The sequence below is a fragment of the Myotis lucifugus genome, unplaced genomic scaffold, assembly GCF_000147115.1.
Source record: "Myotis lucifugus unplaced genomic scaffold, Myoluc2.0 scaffold_104, whole genome shotgun sequence".
In the NCBI taxonomy this organism is placed as follows: domain Eukaryota; kingdom Metazoa; phylum Chordata; class Mammalia; order Chiroptera; family Vespertilionidae; genus Myotis; species Myotis lucifugus.
Genome location: NW_005871152.1, coordinates 1484787 through 1504909, shown reverse-complemented (window position 1 = coordinate 1504909; position 20123 = coordinate 1484787). Strand labels below are relative to the sequence as shown.

The 20123-nt window shown below is 40.4% G+C and overlaps 1 protein-coding gene across 1 annotated transcript in view; it reads right to left on the bottom strand.

Annotated features, from left to right (window-relative positions):
* Window positions 1-11029, bottom strand: part of FAT3 (FAT atypical cadherin 3) — a 501079-nt gene extending 490050 nt beyond the window's left edge. Inside the window, exon 1 of the mRNA XM_006092757.3 lies at window positions 7738-11029. Coding sequence (XP_006092819.1) covers window positions 7738-11029 — 3292 coding nt within the window. The remainder of the gene's footprint in view (window positions 1-7737) is intronic.
* Between the last annotated feature and the right edge of the window lie 9094 nt (window positions 11030-20123).

The window sequence follows — 20123 nt, the reverse complement described above, 5'->3', positions numbered from 1 at the left end:
AATATTTATTGAGCTCTATAATTCTTCCAAATGTAACGATAAATAAAAGTATCTTCAAAACACTTGCAAAAAATATTTTTAGAAGACTGAAATGAGACGTGAGCTATCCAGAGTCAACACATTTATCCCACACATTCTAAGAACCACTAATATGTGAAGTAATCAGTTGGTAGGTTTTGTACCCTCTGCTTATTAGACCCCTGAATTTCATTCCTGTTAACTGAAGAAATAAAAACAATCCAGTTTCACTTGGCACTGAAGAAATAACGACCGTGACGTGAAGGGCCAGGTAAGCCATTAAAAATTTCCATTACATTAATAAAAGAAAGTCCAATTTCAGAGAAAAGACCACAGGAGTTTCCAGCTTGTTGGTTTGCCACCCTATTTGAATTTCCTCTTTATGGTGGTCATTATTTTTATCACTTACTAGTTACACAGGGACAATAGCAGCTCGAACTTGCTACATGATGCAGACATAATTACAGATTTGAACCAACAGTCCTCTATTAAAACCTAAATTGCCTTCAGCCAACAGTTAAGGAAAGGTCAAGAAGAAGGCACCTGCTGAAAAGAGTAATAAAAACATGCTGTTCATTACTTTCCAGAAGCTTCTAATCCTTTCTCCCACCTGGCTTACATGACAACCACTAAGTTCATCTGAGTGTTGTGGAGTGTTCAAGGCTCTGCTGGGACTCATTATTTTTCTCTCAAATAATTATGTTCAAAAAGTCTAGACCTTAGATTAAAAATCCAGATCCAAGAAATGTTTCTCCTGTCAGTTTACATAACTTCATTTCTCTCCTTTGCTTGCTCTGGTCCTAAGGGCAAATTTTAAGGGTGAGCGTGGGACAAAAGTCATTGAATCTCTTTTGACTTAGACGGGTGGAGGTAAAAATATCACCCCAAACAAAGAATGAGGATGGGGAATGCATTTACTCTGGGATTGTCATGAATTGCACCAAAGCCACCAAATAACACGTGCTTTACTTGTCAAGGAGAAGTTAATAAGCAAGTTGGAGGAAAAGAAGCTGGAAAGATGAAGAATCGCCATAAGATAAAATATGACTTCTAGTGCCTCTGAATAGAAGGAAAAGGAAGCTTATTTATTATTATTATTATTATTATTATTATTACACTAGAGGCCTGGTGCACGAAATTCATGCGTGAGTACAGTCCCTAGGCCTGGCGAGTGATCAGGGTCATCTTCCCTGGCTGCCCCCAGCTGGGCCCGGCCCCACCACCACCCACCCCTGGTGGTTCCCCGTTCGCCATTGGGTTATCGGAGCCTGCTGGCCAGAAGGAGGAACCAAGAGATCAGCCTTTCCCACCCACTCGCAAGCCCCTCCCCTGCTGTGGGTTGCCCTTGGTGTGGGGCGACTGTTGGGGCAGGGGCCTTGGCCTGGTGCCACCCATGTGCCACGCTACCCAACCCTCATTCCTCGTTTGCCATTGGATGATAGGAGCCTGCCAGTGGGGGAAAGGGACCAAGAGGTGGGCAGTGTACCTCATAGTGACTTGTCGAGCAGTTGTTCTGATCATTCTGCTGTTAGTGTCAATTTGCATGTTACCCTTTTATAATATAGGATTATGCAAGATCATGCTACTATGGGAATTACCCAACACTTTAAATGTCTGGGCTGGGACTAACGGTTCCTGCTATGACGAAAAGCTCCTCATATTTCTAATTCACATTTTCCCTTCCTTGTTTTTCATTCACTCACTCTTAACTAGCTGATGACTACAGACTACAGACGAAGTATTAGACTCAGCACTGGCACCCAAAAACCAGTGCTTCAGTTGAACTAACTAAATAAAAGCTGCTCTGTTTTATGTCTGAATTTCTCCCCGGCCACCAGTTAAAATGAATCTTCTCCCTGTAGCAGATCAAAGCACCGCATCTCAACATTTGGGAGCCTGAGAGATCCTGATACCACACCATCCATCCGGCTGCTCCACCTTTTCCTATGCCTGATGGATCAGAATCCTCAGCAAAGCATTTTCTTTCCAAAGTAGAAAAGATGGGGAACACATAAACTAGATGGGGAAGCATAGCCCTCTGGTTCACCTTCTTCCTTTGTGAAATGAAAGTACTAAATAAGTCTTATTCTGTTGTTTCTCCAGGTCTCCAGTGGAATGTGCTAACACACAGAGCAGCATCAGAGAGATTGGAATTAGTAGGAATTGCTAGACCACATCAGCTTTAGAAATGCTTTTAAACTTAAAATTTGTTTTAGGATATTTACATAAGAAACATATTTTATCAGCCAGGGTCCTGTCAGAAAACAGATGGTACACTCAAACTGGGTAATTGAGAGAAGCATTGAACAAATAGACTGTTTACAAAGGTGTGGGCAGGGTGTAGAAAAAAGTAATCATAATTAAAAAACAGATGCTGTGCTCCAGAGTTGATAACAGTAGGGAGCTCTTTCTACCCATCGATAGAGGGGGGGCAGCCAGTCCACAGTAACCAGTGTGGAATGAGTCAAAGGGAGAAATAACCTGAACAAACCCTCTTTCATCCTCTCCATGTTCCCACCGGCAGAACCAACAAATGTCAGGGAGCAAAGGAGCCCACCGGCTGATGAGCTCAGGCTCCTTCCTGGACACGAAGCAGAAAGGAGGGTGGAGAGTGAATCTCGAGTGGCAAAAGGGAGAAAGCCAACACAGATACTAAGCACAACCATAAAGCTATAGTTATTGTTGAAATGGTCTGCACACAAAAGGAGTCGTTAGCTTTACAGTGCTTAATGACTGTGAGAAACTTATTACAGGTGTCTGTTTGAACCAAAGTGCTCATTAGACCTAAGTCTCTGCTGATTCTATCAAAACATTCGCCATAAAGAAAGCATTCTAGGCTCAGAGAAGCTGGGGAAGTGCTGTCTAGAACCACAATATAAAGAAAGGTCAATGTGAGTGCATGTTTTTCCTTTTAAAATACCAGATGTGTAAAAATAAGAACACAACCGTCCCTATCTTATGAGACAATTGAATGAGACCATCTGTATAAAGCATTTGCACAGAACTTGTCACGGTTAACCACTGCTGCCATCACCACCAGCACCATCACCTGCAGCTGCATTCTGGCCTCTCCGACAGACTGGGAAACTTCCTGGCCTGGAAGGCCCAGGCATTACACCTGTAGCTGTGTGTGTCTCTAGTGCTTGGCCCAGGGCCTTACACATAGGTAGCACCCAATTAATTTTAGGTTATAAAGACCATAATGAGAGTTGTCGGAAGCTATGTCAGGCTGTATTATTATTCAGTAAGTATTCATTCCTCTTCCCTCCCTCCCTCTATAGAAATATTCTTCGCTGCCCCACCTCAACGCCGAGCTTACCCCTAAGGACCTGCTCTGGCTAATAGGATGCGAGCCCGTTCTGAGCAGAGGCTTTAAGAGGCACTGCAGGTTTCAGCAGCCCTGTCGCATGTCTGACCTCCCCTTTGAGAACATCACATCCCAGATAACTGTGCACTCCTTCGGCCTGCATCCTGCAACGGGAAGACACGTGGAACATACACTCAATTCACAGCCTGCAACAGTGCTGCTTCAACTGTCCCCCAGTCTCAGGAGCAAGGAAAAAAAGTCTGTGTCGATAAGCCACTGAAATTTTGTGACTGGTTGTTATGCAGCCATCATGATACAGAAAAATGTGACCAATGCATGTTTATAAAGGTTGTTACGGCATGCTGGAGTGGAAAGAGAGGGACTAAAATGACATTTGGTGCCCATTTCTGGAGTTCCAATCCCAGTTTGGATAATGTCCAGGTGCATGACCTTAACTGGGCAAGCATCATTACACTAGACCTTGCTGAACTACTGACAATTATAAACAGTGTCCATAAAGCACCTAGCACAGTGCCTGGCATATAATAGATACTTGATAAATGAAAAAAAATAATATAATTAGCAATAATGGATGGCAAAAATATCTTCCCAATTATAAATGATTAATGTCCTAAACTAGAAATTATTTATCTCAATTAAGCATTTCTTTAATCTTAAGTAAATAAAATGGTGAAATCATTGCTTAAGTTTACAGCTTGCAAAAGAATCTAGTAGAAAATAACAGTTTAAAATAGATAATGTGTGCTTTCTAAGCCATCTAAAACCTAAACATTAAAGAATATGAATTCCTGTTGTGTCAAAGAATAAGAATGCATTCTTAGTGAAGGAAACAATGATTACATTGAGTCTTCCAGACTAGTAATTTAAATTGTGATCAAATCCACTGTGGTTGGGCCCCACAGTTAATCCATTTATTGTGAACATTATTAAACATTTATTAAATGCCTGTGAGTGGTGAAGAACTACAAGGTATGGTTTTGTTCACTGAGTTCCAGAAACGTGGAGAACATAAAATTACTAAATGGATCAACTACTCCCAGCACATGCAGTTTCACAAAACAGGAGCATGCAATTACTGAGGCACAGAAGTAGATTTTTGATCCATTGGGAAGGCATTCAGGAAACTATCATTGCTAATAAATGACAGAAGATTTATCTGGATTGTAACACTCAACTAATAAGGAAATTTATCTAAAATATGAGCTCAATTCCCTGCCTTTCAAAAGTATAAGGAAAAAGACTCTACAGAAAAGATATAACCTGGTAGACACTCTCTGAAGAGGCCAAGTAAATTTAGGGTAGTGTTTCCGAACCACACGCAAAGGGAATGCTTGGAGTGCTTGAATGAAGAATCCTGGGCTCCTAGCCCAGGCCTCCTGAATTGGAATCGTTGGGACTTGGCCCTCGGAATCTGCATTGTTAAACTCTGTAGCTGATTCATGTGCACTCCTAAATTTGAGAACCACTAGACAAAGTGAGCTATTAAGTAACCTTTGGCAGCTGACTTAAAGGTTCTTAAAAGACAAAAATCCAAACAAGTTTAGGCCATTCTATGCCCAAGGGTCAAATGGAGACAACAGAGTCTGAACTACAGTCTCAGTAACAGCTGCAGGGCTAAATAGCTGTTCACTCTGCCAGCAGCTCAAGCCATGATTTTTAACACTGGGAAACCGAGAGCTTATGGAGCATTCAACAGAAGTGCAAACCCAACAGCACCATGGTGATGACGTCTCTCTTGTTGGGTGTACATTTGCCAAACTTCTTAACCCTAGCATCTCCCTAACACAAGTCCAGGCAATCATTCCTCATCAACATCTTGGGCTCGGCTACTAAAATCTATAAGAGGTGAGAGGGGAGGAAGTAAGATGATTAAGAATATTATTATATGGAAATTCTAACCTTCATTAAAAACTTCAACATCAAGCCCCAACATTTTTCTATCATATAGAGAAAAGCATAGTTTTACTTTCTAAGAGAAGGGAACAAAATGAAAAGTGGAAAAGGACAATGCCACTATAGTTTTAAATATTAAAAATCCTCTGGGAAAGTAAATCAGAAACATATGTAATGAATGCCCCCAAAACAGCACTGTATTAGGAGAGATCCATCTATGTCCTCTTGTGGGCATGTGACCAGACATGACTCCCGTAGCTTCTCTTTAACCCAAAGGAGTGAACATTTCCAAGAACGAGCTTTTAAGTCATGCAGCAATGTCAAAATGTACATGGCACTGTTATCGTCCGTGGCAAAGTGCATTGTATGTACTTTAGGATCTAACAGAACAAATGCAGAGCAGTGGGGTGTTTTCTCAAGAGAGGTAAAGGACCTCAAACTCCTGAAGTCAAGAATTATAAGGGAAGCTATATCATCAGAGGAAACGATACACACATTTTTCTGAAATAACACCCAAGATGAGAACAAAATAACATGGTACAAACGGGGGAAATCTAGGCCACTTTCACCAAATTGTTCCTGTTCTTCCCTGCATCGGGCTACACCAAGATGAAACTTCCTAATAAAACAGCTCAACATGGCTTAATGTAGTCATCTAGCCAGCAGTAGTTAATGATTCAGTCCAAAGCCTTCCTGCTGACCCAACTGCCCACATCCACCTGGGTCCCAAAGGTAAGCTTCTCTAACAGGAAAGCCACACAAACAATGGGACTCTAAAGGAGATAGAAAGGTGATTAATGACCTGTGTCATCAGCCAATGAGCCCAGGGTTTAAGGACTTTAAAATCTGTTCAACACTTTATTGTCTTACAGATTTTAGATCAATACCAAATTCAAATATATGTAGGAACATGCAAGGAAGTCCATATTGGCTCTAGATGGCAGACAGCATAATATACTGCAGCACTCAGAGCTAAGTTTGAAACCTGACTCGAATTATATACCTTCTCTGAATGTCAGTTCAAGAGTTCATTATTAGTTCTACTCATGGGGCTACTGGGAGAAATAAATAAGACACGATTATAAAGCCCTTCAAACATTTTACTGCCCACTGTAAGTATTCAAAGAAATCATTATTATTAGTAGTAATAAAGTATTAGCACAGAGTAGACACTCAATAAAGATTACTTCCCAGCCTTGCTCATTTTGTATGTCAAAGGTGAAAATATATTCCAAATCATATAGCAAGTTATATATAATAAAATTGAGTAGATGGCTGAATCAGAACCCAATTTTCTTGACATTTACCTTTTCCTTTATTATGACTATGAAGACAAATTTTATCATTTAACACCGCCCATAATCAGAGCCTATGTATACACAAAAATTACAGTTTAAATTTGTGAGGGTACACTCCTATCCAATATTTCATAGATTGCATCAAATCCTTTTTCTGATGTGATTGATGTACAGTTAGTATCCCTATAATGTACCTTCCCACTCCCTGTTTTAATTATCATCATCATTACTGGGAACAAAGCGTCCTGTGAGTGTTGTTGAAAATGATTTAATATAGACACGTATGTCCTGAAGACTGTAATGTGCTAATATTACCACTTACACAAAAATGAAGAAGACACAGCCCCTGTTTTGAGATGTCTTCAATCCAAAGTAGACTAGAAAAATGCACAGTGCTAATCAAGGAACATATACATATATGCACATGCCTAGGCACATGTACACTTAAAGGACACATAATAAGAATAACAAAAAATGGAAAAAATATACATATCTGTATTATGATGGAGGGTAATTAAATAGGTAGGGGACAATAATAATATTGGGTAAATTCTGCCCCATATTCTAAAATATAAAAAATTAATTCTTAAAAATAAAATCTTAAAATAAATTTATTTACTAAATAAAATCTACAACATGCCTGCTCTAGTCTATCACGAAAACATCTGTAAAAGCCGGTCTCTATATGTTAATGGAGCATATATGGTGCAAATGCTGTTGTTCAAGGGGCCAGATGTGCCCTTGAAACATGAAGACCAAGCTACTGATATCACTTCAGCAAAGCATTACTGTAAAGGGAAAGATTAGTACACAAGAGCCATTTGAAAATCTATTTCACACTTCTAATGTAAAGCCAATTCAAATGTAATTTACTTTGTCAAGGCCCTTAATTTAGTGAAAGTCAAAAGTGCAATTAACAAAGGTGAAAATTACTTATGCTTATCAAGAGATAGTCTAGAAATAGTGCTAAATAAAAACAAAAAACAAGGACATCCCCACTGAAAATAATGACCATCACTGTATAAGCAGGTCTTTTAAACCAACGTATTCTAAGAAAAAGCTTTTACTGTGTCACCTCCACACCCAATACAACCTCATTTGTCATTCTATTTTAGTGTGTGCGAATATCCATTTACTTTTCCATTTTGACGATATGTGAGAGGCAAAATTTACACTTCTGACACAAAATATTAAACTTACCACTCTCGTCATCTATATTGAACCTTCCAAGACCACTGCCATCCCTGATGGAGTACTGGATCTCTCCGTCCCTCCCAGAGTCCTCATCTCGGGCAGTCACCTGCAGCACACTTGTTCCAATACGCGAGTTTTCTTTTACAGATCCAACCACAGCAAAGTCTGGGAAATAGGGGGTATGGAGGTTTTCATTGACATCCACCACTTCCACCTCAACAAAGGAAACCGATGACAGAGAGACAGGCCGCCCTTTGTCTTTAGCCCGAACCGTGAGATTGTAGAACTGCTGCTTTTCATAATCCAGCTCTTTGTTCAAGCGAATGGCGCCACTTGCTTTATCGATTTCAAATCTCCCGTTATAGTCATTGACCAAAGAATAGCGCACTTGACCCCCCAGTCCAAGATCTGGATCGTGGGTTTCCAGCCAAGCGATGACAGTGCCCACGGGGAGATCTTCAAGAACCTTCACGCTATAGCTGCTGGGAATGAAGGCTGGGGAGCAGTCATTGACATCATCCAGAAACACCTTAAGAGTGACAACTGAAAAGAGCTGTTGGCCACTTTCTGCCTTGTCTCTAGCTTCTATTTTTAATGAGTAGTTTGCTTTGGATTCCCGGTCTAATTGATCAGCTACATAAACGATTCCAGTTGAGCTGTTGATGGCAAACTGCTGAGTGTCTGTCAAGACTGAATAAGTCACCTCACCATTAGAACCCAGGTCTTTGTCTCTGGCTTCCACTTGTATAATCTCAGTGCCAATACTTGAACTTTCAAGAATGTTAACTGTGTAACTGTCTTGAAGAAAAATTGGGCTATTGTCATTAGCATCCTCCACATTGACGGTCAGCAACCTCCAGGAAGATTTCTGTGGATTTCCTAAGTCATAGATGGTGATATTAAGGAGATAGAGGTCTGTGTGCTCTCGGTCCATGGGCATAAGGACTTTAAGTTGCCCAGTCTCCATATCAATATTAAAGCAACTATCCGTGTTGCCATCAGATATTGTAAATAGCACCTTTCCATTGAAGCCAGAGTCGGCATCATAGGCTTTAATCTTCAGGATGTTAGCACCAACTGGGAGATTCTCCTTCACAGCCACATCAGAGGGAAATGACTTGTCAAAATGTGGTCCTTGCCTATTAATTGAATAAAAGTCAAGAAATCCATCCTCCAGATTCAGTTTCCCATTTGCTTTTGCCTTGATGAGTAGTTTCTCTGCCAGCTTTTGAGCCACACGAGTTTCTCTGCAACTGAAGCTCTTTGAAGACACCTTCCCGTGTAGGACTGAAATGTTTACAGACATGGGATCCGCAAAATTCTCTCCATCGGTCGCTGTAATCCTGAGGGCAAACTGACCATTTTTAATGCCAGAATTCATCAGTGACTTTTTAAGCTGTAAAACACCAGAGTCGGGGTTTAAATAAAAGAAACCAAGTTCATTTCCAGAGATGATTTTGTACTTTACAAGTTCAAGTTCATCAATATCGATGGCTGAGACAGCTGTGATGTGACCCCCAACTGGGAAATCATATGAAAGAACTCCCTGGCAAGCCACTTTCTCAAAGAGAGGGGTGTTGTCATTGACGTTTCCTATTTGAATAGTCACATTTACCTCACTTTCATGGCGATATGGGGAACCCCAGTCAGAGGCTCTGACAATGAACCTGTAAGTTTCTGGAGAGGATTCAAAATCCAGCTCTTCGGTTGTGCTAATAACCCCTGTAAACTGGTTAATGGCAAACGGCAACATATTCAGGCTGGCGATACTGTAGGTGATGTACCCATTTTCTCCTTTATCCTTATCAGAAGCTGAAACCATCAGGACGCTCGTTCCCACTGGAACACTTTCATTCACAAAAGCATCATACAGTGGCTGCTGAAATTCTGGGGTGTGGTCGTTCGCGTCTTCTATGCCGACGGTGACTTGTGCTTTTAAATCCCCTTCCTTGTTGGTCACCGCCAGTTTATAAACCTCCTTCTTAATGGTATTCAGCGGCTGTGCTGTGACAATGAGACCTGACCGAGGATTAATTTTGAAGTACTGTGCATCCTCCCCGGGTGACAATTTGTATTCCACATCCAGCGGTTCGGGACTTAATTTTACTATAGCAACCACAACACCAGGAGGGGAAAATTCACTAATGCTCACCTCGTACATTTCTTTTTCAAATCTAATTGGGACTGTGTCTCTCCTGGGGTTGGCAATGTGGACTATCTTGATGGCAGAGGATTTCTGCGGCGAACCCTTGTCTTTTGCTTGAAGAGTGAGATTGTAGCCATAGGGAAAGCTCGCCCAGTCGACCTGTTTTCTCTCCTTAATCTTATATTCGTGTATCCACTTTCCTTCCTTAACCAGGAAGAACTGATCTAAAGGATCCCCAGCCACAATGGAAACAGACTCAATCTCTCCATTGGCCCCCTCATCTAGGTCATCGACGGTCACCACCGCATATGTCGGCTCTTTGTCCAGCGAGAAAGGAACATGAGTGACTACATGGAGAGTTGGGGCGTGTTCATTTATCCGTTCAATGTGAACATAAAGCTTTGCAGTACTGCTCACTCCGTTGTTTCCATAGAGTTTCATCCCACGGTCCACAGCCAAAATTTCCAGATCATACCTGTTCTTTTCATCATAATTTAATCGTCCGCTTAAAGAGATGACACCACTCGTGGGGTGAACGGAAAAGAGATCAACTTTGTTTTTAAAGTAGTAGTAGAATTCCCCGTTGGAACCGATATCCGCATCTGTTGCTGTCACCTGGGCGACACTAGTCCTTAGAGGTGTGCTTTCTGCTATTGTAACAGAGTATGTGGTGGGTGAAAACAAAGGTCTCAGATCATTCATATCTAACACCTGGATATTCACTTTGGTCCATGCTTCCAAATCCTCCCCTCGGACAGAACCTTTTATTATCAATAAATAATTGTCCTGAATCTCCCTATTCAATATGGCAGAATTCCCACCTTTAGTTCTTATTCTGAGAAAACAGAAATCTGCAATGATGACTTCTTCTGCTTTGAAAAAGCCTTCCTCGTCTCCAGATACTATTCTGTATTTGATATCCCAGGACAGATCAATTAAGGTGATGCCCATTCTGCTCTGACTATTGATGTAGGTCCTGGCTGCTGAGTTCTCATACACTGTAGCATTGTAAACAGAATGTGTGAAGTGGAAGCCCAGGGGCCCGGTCCCCGGCAGCCCCTGGGAGGCAGTGGCCAAGAGCTTGAGAAGCAGGAGGATGAGGCAAGAAGGAGGAGGCCGTGTACCCACACAGTATCCCATAGTTATATCCATCACATCATACTTCCATCCTGGAGGGGGGAAAAGAGAGAGAAAAAAATAAGTTAACTTAGAGGAAAGTGGGAGAAGGCCTAGGAAATAACTGTTATGAAACAGTGCTATTAATGCTTTTATTATAAAACCTTTTTACCATAATGCAATGAACATATCATAGAAATGTACACTTGAAACTGATAGTATCCTATTAACCAATGTCCCCCCAATAAATTTAACTTAAAAACTCTTTATACTAAAACAAATACAATTTTAAAAAAGTAGAAACCTTTCTACTACACAATGACAAGGGATTAAAAATCACTAGGATTTAATCTCAACTTGTTTGATTTTTAAAAAATTGACACATACACTACTGATGGAATAATTCCTTTGTGAAAGATTTCTTGCATTCTGAAGGTCCATTTATAAATATATGCTGGAAGAATTAAAAATTGCATTTACCTTTGACTTGGAATTATCTTCTAAGCATTTATCCTAGGGAAATAATTATACAAGTATACATTTACTTATAGCTCAATTTAAAATACAAAAAAATTGAAAAGATTCTAATTGCTTATCAATAGAGAATCAAGTAATTTTGGCATATTCATAAAGTGAAATACTATGCAGCCAGTAAAAATAATTTTAATAAAAAGGCATGTATTTTCAAATATAATAAGATATAATGCTAAGAAAGAAACAAGATCATAAAACAGTATGTGAGGTATAATTCTATTATTATTTAAACATCTAATGTACAGCTATATTTTTATATTTAGAAAGGATGATCTGTGTAGTGTGATTTATGTTCATTTTTAACATTTCTTCAATTAATATTACTCATTAATGGTTACATAATTACTTCATAATTATTGTATTTTAAAGAAATGCATCCAACCCATTATCATCTTTTGCTGTGCTGACTTTTAAACTGATCAAGGTTTATGCATAATTCAACACAATGAGAATGAACAAAACATCACATAACAAACAAAGCAGAGAGAACCACCCCTAAGAAGTTGCTCCACCTAAGTGATATCCATGAGCGGACTGTGCTACTTAGAACAAGAACGGCAAGATTTTGTGCAAAAATAAAAATAAATAAATAAAACCCATAGAAAACGAAAGAATTGTAAGAAATTTATTTTCTTAAGAGTAATTTAAGAAATGATGTCCAATTATTTTTATGAGTCTATTCAATTGCCGTAGTCACAACAGTTCTATGAATATGCAGATTAAAAGATAAAAAATATTTTCCAGTTTTGAGCTCTGTCAAGTATTTAAAACAGAAGGTGGAGAGAAATGGGCTCTTTAACAAGAAGCAGCTATTCTATTTGCACCCTGATAGCTTAGATTTTTAGAATCCCCTCATTTATGGTTCTTCCACTAGGGCACACGCTGCAGGACCTCACATTCCCTTTCTCCTCTATGGGGAATGTGGGGAAAATCAGGCGTGGGAAATTAAATGTTTTGCACACTGTGAGTTGGGCATTTTGTCAGGAATTTTCCCACTTTGTTATATTAATCCTTATAACAACCCTAAGCTACTACCAAACTCTGTTAGAAAACTGAAAGAGAACTTAACCTATTGGGTTGGACTATTGTCCCAATCAGCAGAGGTCTCGGTCTTCCCGTGGTAAGTCATAAAGCGGGATCTCAGACCCTGGTCTTTGTTATTGTAAAAGCCATGTGTGTGTTTTTCCCCCCATTGCACCATCTTTCTCTCTAAATTATTTGCAAGAAGAATGAAATAATTAAAGCCCCCTAAAAGCATTTATATCATCATTTAATTCCATTACACTAGGAAACATGTATCATTGATGGGAAAGCATAAAACCCACCCACCTTCTCTCTATTTGGTTATCTCCTTTCTGGTTTTAAACTAGTTCCAATTACTGGCAGTAAGCTGAAAATTACCCTAACGAATTTTAACACTTAAAAATATTATAAATTATTTTATAGTTTGTAGCAGTCTCCCATTACCCAAGGGGGATACTTTCCAAGACTTCCCAGGGAATGCCTAAAACCACAAATAGTACCGAACCCTATATATATAATGTTTTTCCCATACATACACGATTTTTCAGTTAAAGAAAGCACTTTATGGCTTGTCTTTGGCATATCCAATTGCTAGGATCACTCCTCTAACACTTTGGAGCGATTATTAAATAAAATAAGGGTTACCTGAACACTGAGCTACCATGGCAGTGGCTTAGTTCATCAAGATGGTGGCGACTACGTCACCACCAGGCCTGAGCGTAAATGGCATAGACACGCTGGACTAAGAGATGATTCACGTCCAGGGCAGAATGGCATGAGGTTTCGTCACGCTACTCAGAATAGTGCCCGATTTTAAACTTGTACATAGTTTATTTCTGGAATTTTCCATTTAATATTTTTGAACTGAGGTAGACTGTGGGTAACTCAAACCTTGGAAAGTGAAGCCACGGATGAGAGGGGAACAACTGTATAAAAAGCTTTCATATCCTGGGTTGGCAGGGCACATGTTATTATACCCTTTCTATAGATGAGCCCAGCAAACCTCATTTTCCTGGTAGCAGAGGCCGGTGTCCGGGCTCTCTCCACACCTAACAAGGCGCTCTCTCTCTCTATTTTTCCACCAAATTCTGCCCTTCAGGAGACCCTCATAAAGCACAATTCCAGACATGCATTGCTTGGTTCCAGCTGGGGGTGAAATATGCCTTGCTATTCTCCTCTGCTTTAATAGCTAGGAAACACTGAGTAGGCAGGTAGAAAGAGTACAGCTTAATATACGGACTTCAGAAGCAGAGTAGACAGTAAAAATGAAAGGCAGAAATATGGGATACCTTTCTATAATGGGAAGCTAATTTCACATGCAATGCCTCTGCTGTCTGTCCTTAGGAGACGCCTCAGGTGCTTAGTGTGTGAAGCAGTAGCTTGGAGGCAGTAGGTTCAAATGGGACCAGAGCAACCGGAGGTGCCTCGCTGTGGAGCACACAGTGATACATGGAAGCGAGAGAGCCCTCTTTATGGATCAGGGATGTGAACCAGAAGAGGCTTTAATAATACTTCCTATGCCTCCACAGACTCTTATTTCATCATCTGAGAATGCTCCAGGATAGGGAGGTATTTTTGGGTTCACTATGAATATAATAGAATGAGACATGGCTCTCATAAGGGAATGACCAAAGGCCATGCATACTCTCTCCAAGTAGAAAGCGGAGGTCACGCCTAGCATCCCCAGGGAAATACCAATACAGTTTCTGCCTCATTTCCCACTCACTGCCGGTGGGAGCAGTTTTGCTGACACTTTCCTCAAAGAGTCTGGACTCTATGGTCATGAGGGAAGAAGACAGCTCCAGGGGCAAATTCAGTTCAACTGAACTTGTTTTTAGTCTGTCCACTCCCCCGCACCACCACCCTGCCATTACCACCCTAAACCCAGACTAAAGGAAACCTGAAGGAAGGAGCAGCAATTGTACCTCATCCTATTCCCAGCACCCAGCAAAGCAGATGCCATGTAGGAGGCACACATACTGGTTTGCTGAACAAAGCATTAAGGTCCAGGTTTACCCAGAGGCCCAGAAGCCTTTACTATATCCAGTTTCCAGATCCCCCCAAAATAAGCACATCTCACTTCAGGAAACAGAACCAAGAAAGTATTCAGACTCTAAAGAGCCTTAAAGACTGGCTGGTCCAATCTCCTGAGTTTACAGACAAGGAAACTGAGGCTCATAGAGATGAAGTGATTTCCCTAATACTAGGTCTCAGATCTCCCAGGTCCAGAGCTGGTGCCACACGGAAACGTGTGTTAATTGAATTACTTTTTCTTTGAGTTACTTAACAATTTGAGAGATGTAGTTTTATCATCATTTGGCAGTGATCATCATTTTCTGACACCTTATTACTCTCCCTGGTCCTACTCTCCCCTCTAAGTAGTTAACTGTTTCTAAGTAAACATTTAAGTGCCCAAAGGGGACAGTTACTTTTACAAACCCTTCTGGTGAATCCTTCAAAGCACAGAATGATGTCGTAATATGAAAAAAAAAATCATTCAATTTAACTGTTCCAAGATTGGTATGTTGCATGCTAAGTTATTTTTTTTTCCAGCAAGATACACTGCTGGAAATTCTTTTCTTATAAAGCAGAATCAGTTATCTTAAATGCAAATAGAAATGACTCCAAATCAAACGGTCATGGAATAGTATTATTGTGCACTGAAATTTGGATTTAACACCAAAAACTGGGCAGGACTAAACTTGTTGGCCTCAGTTCTTAAAACTAAAACATCTCAACATCTCATAAGTTTTTTATTTCCTTATTTTTTTGGGGGGCAGGGGGAGAGAAAAGAAAAAGCCCTATCTGGCACAAATTAATTTAAAAGCCTTGTAAGTTTTTTTCATTGATTTAGAAAATTAGTGAGTGTTAGAAGTTAGGAATTCCATAAAATTTTCTAAGTAAATACTAGAACTGCTTTTTCCGCACTGAAAACAACATGATGGTTACAGTGTTTTGGATGTTCTACATATTGATTTATTCTACTGCTCCTGGGTTATTTTAAAGAAAGCACTTAGTTCCCAACCTCAGAGCCTATTTTCTATGACTTAGTAACATAATCAATATTTTTTTGATAAAATCTCCAAAGAGCTCTTCAAGCCATCCATCAAAAGTGGAGACATTTATTTTTCAGAGGCAGTCCAACGTGCCTCCCCACCCTGCCCTACCCACTTGGAGTGGATCTGAGCATGGGACTCAGAAGGGCAGGGCAATTTTCCTCTCCAGGGGTGATGAAATAGCAGAGACCTCAGGGGCAGGGACCAGTTCTCACCAAGGCCAACACTCTGGCATGCATTGACTCAGCAGGGTGCCTCTGCTTGCTTTGGTAACCCAGTGAAGCTGTTTTCTGCCATCATTAAACTAGCCTCCTTCAATAGCTGAGATTCCTGAAGAGTAAAAAAGGCATCTTAAGAAAACATCCTATTTTCACTCCATCCCTTCCTAGCTTATATATTTTGAAAGGACAGACATGGTACTGAGGAAATGTGCTGTTAGGCTGCACCATAAAGAAAAAAGTCAATATACAAAGCCGTAGTTTTGCAAGACATCCTTCATGAAGATGGCCTGTGTTAGAACTGCAAATGGAAATCAGCTGCCACTCAGGTGAGTCCTCCACCTACACACAGGCTGTGTGTGCAGCGGGGTCCGGAATACAAGCTTTGATGCCTGACCGCCTGGGTTTGAACCCCAGCTCTGCCGTTTACTTGTGTAACCTTGGGTACATAATGTAACTAACCTCTCTGTGCCTCAGATGCCTCTTCTATCAAATGAGAAAAATCGCTCCTACCAACCAGGATTCGAGTTAATAAAAATGAAGCACTTAAAACAGTTCCTGGCACGTGGTATGTATACAACTGCTAGCTATTAAGTTAAACATGGAACTAAGACAAAATCTGTGGGCCACACGATGGGGAAGGAAATTTACAACCTACTCTGACATTTTCTTTTCCACATCAAAGGTAAAGGAGAGGATGCATTTTCTTTACTAAAGGCAACGGCTTACTATATTATACCCAAAAGTTAGAGAACCCTGACTCAAATCCAGGCTTTGTCACTTTCTGGTTGGGTGACCTTGGGGTAATACTTAAGGCTTTTTAAGTCTCAGTTTCCTTATCTTTAAAATGGTGACTATGAGAATTCCCACTGCCATGTAACAGGGTTGGAATCGTGACGGGCACACAGTACTAGTACATGTTCCACAAATATTATATGGTATTTCGTTATGAAGGTGTGCAGAAGGGATGCAATATGAAAAGCAGGTGAAAAAAATGGGTTAAGGATAAAGGGTCAAGAACGAGACGATGCACAGGGTAGCCATCCCCCTTCCCCAGGCCCCATGCCATGGGTCAGGGTCAGCGCCAGGGAGGCATCTGTACATGGTGACATGGGCCAAGGGCTACTGCCACAGCTCTGCAACCTATTCCAACTCCCACATGTACACTTTCAAAGTTAGGAAACGATCGCTGCATTAGGAGCTACTCTGCAGATCTGCATTTAATTCCAGGGGAGTTCCAGCAGCATTTCTACTGCAATGATGAGTCCCAGAACAGCCAGATCCTGCTAAGCCCGATCTCCCAGAGCAGCTTGCTCCGATGCTGCTCAAATTACCATCCTCATGACACTGCTTTATGTTCTGGGCCCTTGCTCCTGAAATCACTTATGCACTGCCTGTATGACACTCGAGGGAATCAAGTTTTACTCTCTGCCTGATGCTAATGGCCGCCTGAAAAGAAGGAAAAATGTTTACTGTGTCGTTTTTCTTAATACAAACCATTGTAGCTTGAGCGTGTGCAGGATAATATACTAGGCACTTGGGTCACAAATAATTCATGTCATGCCATTACTCAGCTAGTACCAGAGCCACGTAAACTAATTGAGTTTTACAGTCAAAAGGATCATAAAATTGTCTAACCCAACACTCCAGTTTTAAAGTTAAGGAAACAGATTGAGAGAGGTTAAGTGATTTGGACAAAGTCACATAGCTTACTAGTAAAAAAAGCTAGAGTTAGCCCTCAGATCTCTACTGTGATTTTGACTCATATTGCTATTGCCTCCTGTAAGAATATAGGTCTAGCCCAGGCAGGTGTAGCTCGGTGGTTAGAGCATCAGCCCGCATACCAAAGGGTCATAGGTTCCATTCCCAATCAAGGGCATGTGCCTGGGTTGCAAGTTTCATCTCCAGTCTTGGTCAGGGTTCATGCAGGAGGCAACCAATTGATGGGTCTCTCTCACATTGATGTTTCTCTCTCTTCCCACCCCTCCTGCCTCCCTCCCTTCCACTCTCTCTAAATATCAGTGAAAAAAATATCCTAGGGTGAGGATTAACAACAAAAAATGAATATAGTTCTACTGTTCTACTGTCCACAAGTTTTACTCATCTTCCAAGATTAAAAATGCCACCAATTCTATGAAACAATCCCCGAGATTCTCCATCCAAGTATGAACTCCACTTCAAACACTGTGATTCTCAAACATTCCCAAGAATCAGAGTCATGGTGGGCTTCACATTGCTGGGCTCCGCCCCACAGTTCCTAGATCTGATGGTCTGGGATGGGGTCAAGAATTTACAATTGCGACAAGTCCCCCAAGGGATGCTGGTCCTGGAACGACCATCCTCAGAACCCTGGCTCAAAGCTTTTTCTGACTTTTACCTACATGTACCTCTCTGATAGAACGTCCTTTCTTGTATTGAAGTTCATTATGTGTGCTTTTAAATTACATATTGGGTAATAAGTCCCCTTATTTATTCTTACAGTACCCTTGAAAGGCCAAAACTCCATCAATTTGTATTGAGTAAAACTTGCCTAATCAGCATACACCTGAATTCCACAACATGATTTAGGGAGAAGATGAAAGTGAGCCTCAGACAAATCAGGAATTTTAAGTGTAAAACTTAAGAGACCCTGAGGAAATAGTCAACCATTTCCTTTAACACATGATTTGCCAGTTCCATGACACATTATTTTATGAGATGTGAATAAGTATACAACTAAAATAGTAACATTTTAGGAAACACTGGTTAAACAAACATAAACAGGTTACATAATTTGTAATTTCTTGGAGACTTTAGTATGCTTAAAAATAAATGTTCCCCATTTCCTATCCTTTAGTCATCGCTGATCATTTACCCTACTTTGGTATCTCCTTATGAAAACACAGTCTATATTTATTGTCTATTTCCACTAATAGCGGTACCTAGGACTGGTACCTAGGACTCAGTAAACACTTGTTCCACATACAAACACACTAAGTAAACTGTGATTCCAAGGGATATAATATGCACAATTTCTAAAACCTATTTGGTCATTAATCTCTCTCCCCACTCCTCACACCCCCAGCGTACATAGCCACTTGCAGGGGAAGACAGCATATTTTGTGAAATACAGTTGGGAAATACTGCGCCTCAGACAGTTCACACAGTTGCCTGGAAAGCTTTGGATGTGAGTGTAATCTAGGATTCTTGAGACTAGTTCATTATTCTTCCTCCTACACTATATCACAGGGTATAAATTCTCATTTCAACTAAGCTGAGAGTTATTCATGAAGAAATTGCTTCAATACTTGTCATATAAACACATCTCCATGCCCCAACTGAAGAATGAGATGACTGCTCCATAGTTTGCTGTGCTATTTTCTCCTCACATAAAAACAAAAACAACAACAAAAAAAAAACAAGTAAAGAGCTGGCATAGTTCTATGTGCTATAAAGACTGGCATGAGAGGAAGAAACTTAATGTTGACTAATCATCCATATATCCTCATAGTTTTTTAATCTAGTTTTATATAGTCAAGGCCAAAATCAGGGGGCCAAGTCAACCATACTCTGAGATGCAAAACCTAAAGCCAAGTTCAGATTTCACTCTTCTCTGGAAAATTCAGCTTATCTCCTAGAGTCCCAAGTCTAAGCAGGTTTTTCGAAGCAAGAAAAGCATTTGATTTACAAGGATATGATATCACCTCTTGTCACTCCGAAGGAGGAAAAAGAATTCCAACCAGCCAAGTGTACCTTTACTCAACCCCCCCCCCTTTTCATGGTTATAACACTGTACATTCTAACTTTGTCCAGTGGTGCAGATCTTTTGTTGTTCAAAAGTGGTCTCTCAGGAGAAAAGTCAGTCAGCATGAAGCAAGTGTAATTCAAGTAGGAAAATGGAAGAACCAGCCACACAGTGGCAGTGTTATGAATACCCTCCTTTACTTTCTCCCCGGGTGCTAGAAATATTTCCATACAACACTGGTTAATGTCAAGTATCATTTCATCAGCAAATGCTTTGAATTCAGGGCTAATTCAACCAGGGGCTATCAGAAGGAAAGATTAGCATGTTGTTCAAGCCTTTTAAAAATCACTTCTCTCTCTGGAGGAACAAATTCATCTTGAGGTGAGAAAAAAAATTATATGGAGAGGACATAATTTGCTCTTATGCTTGGCTGAGAAAATATTCCAAAGAAATGCATGATTTCAATTTTTCTCTGGTGGCCTCCCTGACAGAAACCAAAGGTAAACACACTAGTATTCACTTATGCTCAAGATTTAAAAAGCAAAACAAGAAAAACCATTTCCAAGTAACTATTT